Source organism: Danaus plexippus, chromosome 20 (genome assembly GCF_018135715.1).
Source record: "Danaus plexippus chromosome 20, MEX_DaPlex, whole genome shotgun sequence".
NCBI classification, from domain to species: Eukaryota; Metazoa; Arthropoda; class Insecta; order Lepidoptera; family Nymphalidae; genus Danaus; species Danaus plexippus.
The window spans coordinates 3125349-3137853 of NC_083550.1; the positions used below are offsets into that span (position 1 = coordinate 3125349).

The window sequence follows — 12505 nt, forward strand, 5'->3', positions numbered from 1 at the left end:
AAATCAATGCACAGAGAACGACAATTTTCTTTGGTACGCGATTCGATGCGCTTTAGTATGAATCAATTATGTACTGGCAATGAGCCACATTTTAATGAGCTGGTAACAATATTTTACTTAAATACTCCTCATGTTTTAGAAATTACGAATATCTGAAACAAAGCGTAAATAAAATACTTCAAATAATAATCTTTATTGCCAGTTATTATTGCCAAGCTTATTTTTGGACTCGTTCTTATTTTAAACATAGGTAGTATAGAAATCGTATAGTGCAAATATTTGCAACTTGCATCCTTCATATATAATTGATATATAATACATAATAATAGTTGTAACATGTACTTATTGTTATGGTAATTTCAGCTCCATAGAAATACATCTAAGGTCAAACTTATATAGAATCGCGTACTTTGAGATCGATATAAGGGCCTGAACTCACGAGAGGTTTCATAACAACAAGGTGTACTACCTATAATAAATGCTTTTATTACACTTATCTCCTCTAAACATTTATAATATTTCACTCGCGGGATTTATGTAGTGCATGTTATGTTATGCTGTATACAGTAGCTTGAGGTATAAATATTATAAGTACATATTATTATTGATTTTTATTTTACTATACATCTTTAGGTATAAATATGCTTACAGGACTTACTACGTTCTTTTGAAAATGTTACTTAATTTTTTTTTTTTATCAACTGGCTGAAAATAATCTTGATTAGTTTATTTTACGATGAATTGATTTTATCTGTTTTACCGTCTTTATGACAGTGATAAAATTTTAACACCTGACACCTGTATGTCGTTTTGAAATATTATTAATAGATTAAATTAATTTGGATTTGCGCAATTGAATTTTACGTAAACATTATCAATCCGAATTTTATACAATATTTAATTGAATGATGGATTTGTGCAGAGATTCGTCTCTAACATTGGTTTTATTTGACCAGATATTTCTCTAACTCGTACTGGTGATACTTATATATTTTTTTTTTATAAATCGTGGTGATTTTTTTTTATTTGATTCCATTTTTGATTTTTTTTTATAGACTACACATAACATATTTGATTTATTTAACAGGTAGTAGTCTTCAACTATTCTATGTAGTAGTCAGCGAATTCTTACAGGTTTATTATCTGAAAATTAATGTTTTAGAAAAAATGTAACATACCGAAAAATAATATGTTGTAAAAAGTATTTTAACAATATTTGAGGTGTTGCCCTGGATGTGTCAAAAATTAGGCGAAACGGACTTTTTCATTATTAAGAATATTTTTACAATAAACACATCTTTTATAATAATGTCGTTTTATAACTATAGGCCAAGAGCTTTCACTTTTAGAATTGGAGAGCAAGTAATACAATATTATCAAACCGTAACCATTTTAATGAATTCGTTAAAACCTGTGTTTATTATTCGGTGTGATGTTAACGCTTTAACAGAATAAATTTTGATCGAAATGTTTACATTAAAATAGTAACATATCCGCCGTGGCTGTTGTTTCACGAGCCGATCAAGCACTACCTTAGCGCAATGTATAGCATGTGAATGTTGTTGTCTGCTGTAGGTATGTAGGTATTCGTATTCGCGGCTCGAATACCTACATTCAACTTTGATCCACAATTATCTTAAACACTTTCATAGCTCATGAGTTATGGACAGCGATCCAATGAGTTATTTCAATTTTGTAAACAGAATGTTATTGGATCGTGAGCTTTTACAACTCAATATTAAGTAAAATTAATATTATTTATATTTTAGTGGTGAAATTGTTAGCATAAATGTAAAAATGATTTAAGCATTATTATTTTTTGTTTTTACATAGTTTGTAATCAATTCCTAACCATGAAAATTATTACAGTAATACAAGATTACAGTCTCTTTATACAGTCTATAAAACAATACAAGTCAATAATTAAAACACCTAACTTATTGACGTATATTAATAAATATTTGAATTGGAATACTGTATATAGTTTGGACTTACTTGTTAATCCCGTAATATTGAAGTGGACACAAGTGGATATTTATATCACTTTTATATATATAATATAGTTATACAGAATTTTGATCACAATTTTACACAAAATTTCAATCGGGCGTATGCATGTATTGCCGCGCGTCGATAATGGGCGCGCGCTAGCCGCGTTTTGCGACTGCGAGTTATTGGCGGCGCACGGTTGGCTGCGCGCGCATTTCGGCTGCGCTATATCTCTGCATTGACGTGAAGTAACGCATGTCCGGTAGTTGGCGCTGTTCGGAATACCCCTGAACCACAATCCACATGTTTGTTACGTCAATACAATGCTTACATTTTACTCAGTGATTGACAATCGTCGGTGAGATCAAAATATATAATACGATGATAAGTAATGAGATTGTTTTGACTGTTCGTTGACGTTTAGCGTTATGTATTAGGTAGGAACGTTTTTAACAATGCATCTTAATTTAGGATTGGGTTATTGCATATTATTTAGCTTTCTAGTGCTACTCGTTATACTGTGTAATAATTAACATAAAAAAGCATTTGAAGTATAAATTATGTTACGTTCCTTTAAGTTATAATACATAGAAAACTTGATTAAGTCCTTACTTAGCAATGCAGTGACGTCACCGGTCAAATTTAGATTGCATCAATGCCTTTTTAATGTTGACTGTTCCAATATAGATACTTATACTTATTTACCTAATCTAAATTTTTAAATAATCCAATACTTAACCTAATACTGCCTTTTTTAATACGCTTTTTAATTCGAGGCGAGAGTTCACTGTATGACCACATGAGTAATATATGTTTGATAGTCAACAAAGACATGAACATTTTTTATTAAAACATATTATTTCTGTTATAATATATATTTTTATAGTGGTTCAAGACAAATCTAATAAATCAAAAACCGTGGTCAACAGTTCAGCTTTTCTTAATTTACAAGAAGTATTCACAAAGCGACTTTCTTTTTTCATGAATGTTATTATGAATAACTACTGTAGAAGATTAATTAATTATAACATTTATTTAAAAAAAATCACAGCTTGCTTTGTTGAGGAGATAGAGATGAGAGCGCAAGGTTAGAGCGTCATTTAAGTTCAATCGATAATACCGTTCAAAAACATCACATAAAAAGTTTGTTAATAAATACCTAAATAATAATAATTTTTACTCTATGTTCGTTATTATATCAATTGCATAGTTACATAATACATATCTATTTTTAATAAAGCAACAATTTAATCGTGCTGTTGAATCGTTAAGGAATGTGACATACGAGTATGTGTACCTATTTGGATTAATTAAGAACAACTGGCAACTATAAATAGATATTATAGTTCTTTTGTCAGTTTATCTTACATACCACTAAAGACATACAACACTAAAATACTAAAAGTCTACTGCTATCTTGCAAGTCGATTTTACTTTGTCCTATAAATAGGTAAAATTTAAATAGGTTTTTTTACAAACTGGTTACGTCCTCCGGGTGTAGTAAATATTTCTTTGAAAATAACGAAGTCGTAGAAATTCGGGAGAATTAAAAGTATACAAGTGCTCCTTAAAGGAAGATCCTTTGATCGTCAAGTTGACTGTCACTGAGTCTTAACTTTTGCCCTTGGGCTTCCATACTGTGTGGAGTTTCTGATTCATTTTTTGTTAAGACGGAGTTTGTAAAACAATGCGTTATACTATAAACAATTATTTTTATTGTGTCATGTGTGCTTATATTGACAAAAACAAAACTAGTCGAAGGTGGTACAAGCATAATGATACGTGAATGTCTCCATTCACATCTCGTCTGCCCGTGATCACGGTAGCTGAAATGTAACAAAAACGTTGGGAGTTTGTAGTTTTAATAATGATACGCGTTTATACAAACTAAATGTATATTCTAAAAGACGTACCTTAACCTGTTGATGGTAACTGTTTCATAAATTAAAAGATCTAAATATACAAACGCACTTACTAGGAAGTATTGCTAGTTTACGAAAGTTTAAATAAATTTACAAGCCCATCATCACATCTAAATGTGTGAAACTACATGCAGGTATCATATATTATTTTACAATAGGGAAAAATAAAAAGTTGTAGGTGTTATCACTGAGTAAAATAATATATCTAGACTAAACTTTGTTATCACAAAAATTAACGAATAAACTTGACAACACAACATTTGCCAAATTATGGTTTGAAATAATGCGAGATTGTTTATATTTTTAAATAACATAAAAAAAAACATTTGGATAAGTATATCTAGCAATGTAGAACTTTGTCTACTATAAAAATATACTGTCAGATCAATCTTTTAAAATAAGAATTCTTATTACTAAATAATTAATAAAAGCATCAAGTCTAAATACACTGAGTTATATCTATACCTTAAAATATGAAGGTATTGTGTAACCCGACCTATGACTAACTTCAAATAGTATGAGAGTATTTAAAATGTGGATGTTTGTATTTAAAAGAACTCATTTATTTTATAAAAAAATTAAAATAACAAAACATCTTATTAAGTTACAGTTTCGGTCATAACAGACTATTGTAGTTGTTAAATTTAAGAGCTGAATGTTATAAGTAATCTTTTTCCTTAACGCGTTTTTCAATTGTCCTTATTTTTTTCTGCCCTAATGAAAAGTGCCCTGGAGACATTCCGCGTAAAGGCCCACACAGTGTCTTAAGTCATGACAACCTAGAACTCAGAATGTCATCCAAGGTAAGCCAACATATATTCTATGACACTTTGTCTATCAGGAATTCGTTGACCAGGTTAAAATAGGTGACTTTATTAAATTTAGTTTTGTATAATATTCTATCGTTTGTTCAATAAAATGTATAATTTCTGTTTTACGTACTTTTTGTTCAGTTCGGTAATAAAGCTAGATAACAAGATTAAATAACAAGATTCAATGCAGTAATTTTTATTTATAAAATATTTTCTTTACCTTGCCATAGTATCTATGTAAGACAATATTGTCTTCATTATAATTTTTTGTTTCAAATGTTATTTGATCAAATATCCAAATCCAAAAATAGAATCACCTCGAGATTTCGGTCTTTTTAAAATCCCAATCGCTTTATCTCTTCCAGGATCAAAAATCTTTACCTCCCTGGCAGGGACATGTATTTCTTGTCATAGATAATGCATAGTTATGAAGTAAACGTACACACAATTTTTTTTTTTTTTTTTTTAAATATTGACATGATGCATCCATTTTATAAACGCATCAGACGTGAAACGGTCTGCTGTGCCTACTATAACGTATAATTGCGGTCTGCGTGTTATATTTTTTTAATTCAGATTTTTGACCATGATTCATAGCCGGGGTGATGAGTAGTCTCCATCTCTAGTTCAACTCTTATCACCTTTCTGATGCAATCAGACATATTTATGAAGGTAAATAACTGCAATCACATTTCTCATTGATGTGTAATGGTATGCATAGACTATGTCATATATATAAACTATAATGTCTGTACTGTTCACACTTGTGCGGGGTTTTGTGTCAGAAAAGTGTCTGATGTTAGGTGTACGGAAATTGGGAATGACCTGTTCCATCTAAAACAACTTTGTTAGTTATGCTCAGTTAACACAGAAAAACATTGTTCAGATGTCATTACTTACTAGAATCAGATATTATTGTAATACAAAAATCGTACAATCTGAAAACACAAAAGAAGTATTTATTGCTATACTCAATAATATAAATTACTTTTTCTCAAGTTTTTATCATAATTACATTGTATATATATTTCTTTCATGTTTTACCTCCTACCTATAGTTATCTACTTCATCCAAAAATTCTTCATTAGTTCAGAATTTGTCTGGTCGTAAAAGCCACCAGGCGATAAGACCGTCTTTTGTTTGACACTATTTTTTATGTGTATTGGTTTTTAATAAACATGTATTACAATACAAGGCTTCACCTATAGATTGAAAAAGCCAAGCAGTAGGATACTGGATTGCTAATTGAGATATTTACACTCGTTACGCAAAATTTTGTCGAATGACCTGTCTAGAATATATTAATAATATTAAGTAGATATGTACTGTACGAGAATTAATGATCTCTTATATTATAATTATATAATAAATAATTGGATAAAATATAACAAAACTCTTGTACCCTTTTTAAAATATATACCCCTTTTAGTCTTTTGTCCCAAGTAAAAATTATTTTGCGTCATTCACTAAGATCCGGGAAAGCTTCTTGATACATTGTAAATTGTTGATAGTTTTTACATACAGAAAACGCTCGGACCCGGCGTATTCAGAACGCGGCTTGTACGAGTGTTACAAAAAAACTGCTCTTGCAGCTAGAGTCAATCAAGTTCACACAGATACACTCGGTTATATGCTAAGTAAATATAAACTATATTTACCTTTAAGAGATTTAGTCTCTAGGTGTATTAACTTTAAGAGCTTTTATTAAACATTATATTTAAAATCATCTATTGTGACGATTTTTTTATGCGAAACATATTTTTTCAAATCTATATTTTCAGTAAGGTCAAAAAGATCCGGTACACACCGTTCTTAAAAAGATTTCTTTGAATCCTGTTCACAAATAACTTTTAGGTTCTTTTACGATGAATTTTTATCCTTAGATATCGACAGTAACTTGTCTGCAGTTGCTCTTTTCAAAACATAATTTACTCAATCCACCAGAGTAGAAAACGAATTTTGTAACAAAATGTGTCCTTATTATGAGATTTATTTTATTAAACTAAATACCTACAGACTATTTCAACGTTTTTATTTATATCTTAACCTATGTTGGAAATATCATGTTTTAAAATGTATTATAACTTGACGATGCAAATTCGTGGTAAACATACCTATTTCTCAAAAGCTTTCACTATACTTCACCTATCGAATTTCTTGACCTTATTTAAGGGAACAAGTCAAGTAGTAGCGCCATAACCCTAGAAACAGTCAAAAGAGCATAGCTATTCCAGTTCATAAGTAAAAGTAATATAATTGAATTACAAAATCCAACCGCAGTTGAACAGCCTCCTTTAGAAGTTTGCTATTTATTATCTATATTACCTCTAGTAGAATTAACTGTTCGGAAGATATTTGCGGTTACGATGAGTACGGTTATGTAGTATAACATGTTAAAGAGTACAAATATATATTCAGATACAGTAACAAATAAACAAAAAGTATATATAAATACTGAAGATTTAAAAAGTTTTATTTAATCCAAATTAAATACTTGTCAAAATAATATTTTATATTTTTGGTCATGTAAGATTATTTTTATAGTAGAATTGTTAACATATATTATCCATAAATACTTTTTAAACCAACTTAAGATTCAGTTCCTTTTCGCTAAGTTTATTTTTTAATATTTCCTCTCTTCTATATCTTCATTATATCCTAGTAATTTCTAATTCTTATTGAAACTTATTTTTAAGTACATATGTGTATTATACATATATATACATCATCTGTACACCTCGTCTGCTTATTATAATTTTAATTTAAATTTTTTTGTGACAAGATTGTCCTTTGATTTTAATAAAGATAAATGAAGTAAAAGTACCCTGAGCTTAGATTTAAATAAGCAACGATAACTATTATGTAAAACAAATGTAAATTTAATTTATTTACATACATAATTGTAAATGTAAATTTATTTGTTTTCTATGCTATCAGAAAGATGTAATATTGATTAAGGAAATGTTGAAATAAAATCGTTTCATATCAGTATTTCCTGTTTCATTTATTTTTAATATGTATGTGTGATGCAATCGTAATTTCCGCAAAAGGTATTTTCAAATGTAAGAAGTTTCCGAATCAATATACTTAAAGATGTTTTGTGTTTAATATTTTACACAGTAAAAAAGGTTTTGTTTTCTTGTAAAAACTGTATTAAGCAAATTTTACAAATCTATGATAATAATAAACAAAATTAATTAATATTATACAAAGGTACAATTTTGCTATTAAGTATCTACATTATTGTTGTAAAAGTATATATTAAACATGTAGAATAATTCTCTGTGTAAGTTGAGTTAGATTTGGAATATCAAATTAGTTTCTTGTCTCTTTCAGAGATAGAGAAGTTCAAGTATAGACAAAAATATGTAGTTAATCATTTTCACATATAATGCTCCTACTTATAATGTTCATGCAATTAAGTAGATGTGAAGCAAGTGTTGTAGGCTATATTACTATTTAGTAATTTCTTCTTCCTTGGAAGAGAAAGCGAGTTTTTCTTGAGAAAGTTGATATAATTTATGCATTGTGTTGCTATGCTTCAATAGATGGGATTTAGGTGGTAGAAATATTGAGCTATTGTACGTATAAACTGTGAACATTTATATAACATAATGTATTTACAACTACATGAAATTTTTTTTTTAATACTCCCTTGAAAAATGATCCTATATAAAAAAGTAGATTCATGTGGAAAGGGTATATTATTTAAATTTTCACATTATCAGTGAGAAATACATATAATTATTTTATGATTTAACATATAGTAATAAAACAAACATTTTAATAACTATTTATTAATCACCCAAACAAATAATGAAATATTTAAACGTAACCAACCCACATAGTCTTCAACTGATAATTGTCATAGCCTGCAATAATTTAGATTATCACAAAGAAATGTTATTTGAGAATTATTTCCATGCCACGTCTACGGGCTGCTAAAAACTTCGTAAATGTTAGCGCCCAACAGTTTTAACTTTTCATTCAATGTCAGCTGCTGGGTTATTAGATCTGGAATGTTTATGTTGCCTTTACAATTATTTTCCGTGATAAGTTTATTCATATGTGCCAATAACAACACAAAACTCATTTCAATTTTATTCACATCCACAAATGGTTCTGAACTGTCCAATTTAAGCGCTCCATTAGTTACGACATGATTCTCCACGACTTCCAAATGATTTTTCTTTGTGGGGATCCATTTCGAGGAGAATATATTAGCGACCTCGTCTACCACAGACGAGAAACTCCTACTGACAGTTGACATAGCAACTGAAATGACTTCATCGCTTTCCAAAATATCCATTGTTTCCTTAACAATAGTGTCAAACTTGGCTTCATTAATGACTGTGTGGTCGACCAAGTAATGAACCATCTTTTTAACAGGATCACCGTTAGTATCCGTGCACAGTATAGTTTGCACAGACCAAAACACTTGTTCTACTTCTTGGAGGGTTATTTTCTTGGTCAAAGGAATGGATTCTACAACTTTCTTGACAGCCTTTTCTATTTGTCGGACCAAGTCTTCTACTCCAGATCCAACAAAATGGTGGCATAAAGACAGATATTTTGCTTGTAATTCACTATCTATAAGAGGTTCCTCTTCCTGCACAGAATCCTTATAAAGATATCCCCCTATAACATTTAATTGTACTCTAAGAGTGACATTTAGTATGGATAGAGCATAAACAAGCACACAAATTCTTGTGAAAATCATTATCTTGAGCTCCTCCCATAATGTTTTTTTGTTTTCAGGTTTGTTATGTAGTTTCTGAACTACATCTTCAGTGTCAATGATTCCAACAATGCTTTCTGAAACTATTTTAGACAGTGAAAGTATAGTTTGATTACATGTCCTCTCTGTGCTTTCAAAATGCTGTTTTTTACGGGTCATGTCAAAGAACTTTTTTGCTTCTTTCTCTTGCCATTCCCTCAGTCTTTTTTGTGCATAGCCGAGTAATAAATATAAGGAACCGAACACTGCACCTGTTACTACGAATTTCCTTCTATGACGATAAAGAAAGTGTTTAATAGTAGAGAACATTTTAATTAACTATTCAAATTCTAATGGTGACTCTGATCGATATTTCGTTGTATTCATAAGACGTCTTGTTATGAAAGTAGTAGCGTCTAGAAATCTCTCAACACAGTTTGTAATGCATACTTCAGTCTTTGAATCAAGGCGATTTGATGGCCAACCCATACATGAATCCCAGCAGGTATCAGTTAAACAGTGTACAAGGACCTTAAACAGATAATTTCATGTTAAGTAGTAAAGTAAACACCACATTCAACGATGAAGTCAAGTCGTAGGCCAAAGGTCAAGAGAGCTTAATAAAAATATTCTGGAAAATACTGACAGCACGTAAAACATGTGTACACATATTTATCTGACAAGGAAAACCACAAGAAATCTAGAAGCTAGAGACGAAATTAGAAATAAATACATAGTTTTTTACCTGAAACCGTTGTTTCTGTGTCTCGTTATGGATAAAATTTTCCAATTGCGGATCTACCCTCTCAGTCTCATTCATAATCAATTAAGAAATACGAATAACTAGTTTTTTGTATTTTAATATATTAAGAAGACATATCCTTCGCAAAGAAATGAGAATTTTGAACTAAAGTTAACAACGCCATCACATACGACCAAAAGAAATATATATTCTTGATTTTATGTCAATGTCATGTCACGATCTGCCGGCAAAAAATCGATCATTTAGGTACATTTGTGAATGAATTGTTAATTTTAAAATTGAAACTTTTTTGTATTTGTTATGTTTATTAAGTAAAAGTTAATTATTAGGTCTAATAAATATTTTGTCAATGATCAATAATATATATTTACATAAAAGACAAGTAATTAAACAAATACTATTGATTAATTAAAGAAACATTTTCCTACAGTCTTTAGTACAAAAGTGCTAATAAATAAAAAATACTGATACGATTTTTCATCATACAACATTTAGACAAAAATCAGCTAGGAACTTACATATACTATTAGAAAACATGTTTTGAAACTTGACATTGACGTTTTTTACAGTCAGCAAAAATTCAAATGGTTAGCAATGCATATTGTATTTTGTATTCAGAAGATTAATTAAAATGGAAGCTAATAATTTGTGGAAGCTATTTGTTGATGAAGCTTTAGAGGATTATACACTGGTGATACCAAGTGTCGCTGTTGGTAATGTCGGCCAACTTGCGTGCGATCTGTTGATATCATCTTTAAAAATGGTAAAAATTGCCTCGGTTCACAGTCTAGCTCAAATTCCGGTCGTTGGATATGATCCCTATGACCTAAAATCCAACATTCTATCATCGGCCTGTGAAGTGTATAAATCAGAAAGCAAGAGATTGGTTGTTGTACAAATAAGATCTCCCCTTATATATAAATACGCAAGAAGCTTCCTTTCAAATATTGTTGATACATTTAGATCAAAAGGCATAAGAGATGTTATTATTTTAACCAGTAGTTTTGCACATGAGAAGAAACTTGTGTCAAGCTCCTCGTTTCGATATGTTGCAACTGAAAATTCTCCATATAGGAATAAAATAACAGAATTAAAATTGACAGAACATGATTCTGTGAATAATGAAATAAAGATATTTGGAGGTGGATTCGCATGTTTGTTGCACAAAATTTGTCAAGAGAAGTCATTACCATGCTTAATATTGTATAAATACTGCTCGGAAGGTGATAATTTACCGGATGCCTATGAAATGATTGGGTATTTGAATAAAGTTCATGATATATTTCCAGAAGATAAAGATCTTTTTGCACAGTTAAAGCAACCGGTATCTTGGAAGTTATTGTTTGGAAGACCGCCTCCAGCAGATATATATTAATGATTTCTTAAATATATATGATATATTTTTAAAACTTGAATTTTATTTGTAATACCTCTAATTTAATTATTTTTATGAAGGCGTCAGCTTCATACTACTTCACAGTGGATTGGAATTTTGTTTGCTTATCATAAAATTAATATGTTGTGTGCACTTAATATCAGGTCTGCTAGTGTCAATGTAACTATGTATCATCAAAAATTATTGAGATGAGAATATCCATCAAGTTTGCTACATTAAATTAATTTATCAATTGTAGGATATCTTGTCAAAGTTTTAGTTTTGTTTTGTTAAAACTTGAGGTAATAGGATGTAACAAACAGTTAAATAATTTAATTTTTTTATATCCATTTATGAGATGTTGAAAATTATCAAAATTTTGGTCAATTTATAATATTATTGTTGACAAAAAAAGTAAATACCTAATTGTATTATTTTTTAAATTATTTTAAACATTTAATCAGAAAATATTATTATTATAAGTGGAGTTGCCTTTAAATAATTTTCTATAAAAATTATAGAATAGAAGAAAAAACAGGGTACAGTTCTCATAACGGTAGAAGGAAATACATAATATTTCTTAATGATACTAATACAATAAATCATTTACAACAAAATGCAGGGTATAGTCACAGACTATATATTCTATAGACTGTGAATTAGGTCAGTCGTTTAAATTGCAGGATCCTGTTGTACAGTTAAACAAGATAAGTAAGGTCATTATTTATATTGAAGTGTAAAAATATGTTAGAGAAGTACTCCTAGCTGTGAAGCTTCATAGCGGCAAGTGTTATAAATTGCCTGTTATCGTCCAAGCAATAACTCTTTTATGGCGTCATAAAAAGAACCATTTTCTATCGGATAAAGAGATTTCTATGAGCGGCCAGTAAAATTTTCAGCTCGGTATAATGTTTTGTGTCTGTTCTT

The 12505-nt window shown here is 29.7% G+C and overlaps 3 protein-coding genes across 4 annotated transcripts in view; 1 reads left to right on the plus strand and 2 right to left on the minus strand.

The window, feature by feature from the left end:
- Positions 1-2220, minus strand: part of LOC116773891 (glycoprotein 3-alpha-L-fucosyltransferase A) — a 32009-nt gene extending 29789 nt beyond the window's left edge. For both annotated transcript variants that reach the window (XM_032666453.2, XM_032666452.2), the window contains exon 1: positions 1996-2220. The gene's annotated coding sequence lies outside the window, so the exon portion shown is untranslated. The remainder of the gene's footprint in view (positions 1-1995) is intronic.
- Positions 2221-8504: 6284 nt separating this feature from the next.
- On the minus strand, positions 8505-10394 carry LOC116773923 (peroxisomal biogenesis factor 3). The gene is made up of 2 exons (XM_032666503.2): positions 10186-10394; positions 8505-9971 (listed from the first exon to the last, which is right to left on the minus strand). The coding sequence occupies exon 2, from the start codon at positions 9768-9770 to the stop codon at positions 8655-8657; it is 1116 nt and encodes a 371-aa protein (XP_032522394.1). The 5' UTR covers positions 9771-9971; positions 10186-10394; the 3' UTR covers positions 8505-8654.
- A 346-nt stretch (positions 10395-10740) lies between these two features.
- LOC116773848 (proteasome assembly chaperone 2) lies at positions 10741-11612 on the plus strand. The gene has a single exon (XM_032666375.2). It carries the CDS (start codon positions 10835-10837, stop codon positions 11576-11578), a length of 744 nt encoding a protein of 247 aa, XP_032522266.2. The 5' UTR covers positions 10741-10834; the 3' UTR covers positions 11579-11612.
- The last annotated feature ends 893 nt before the right edge of the window (positions 11613-12505 follow it).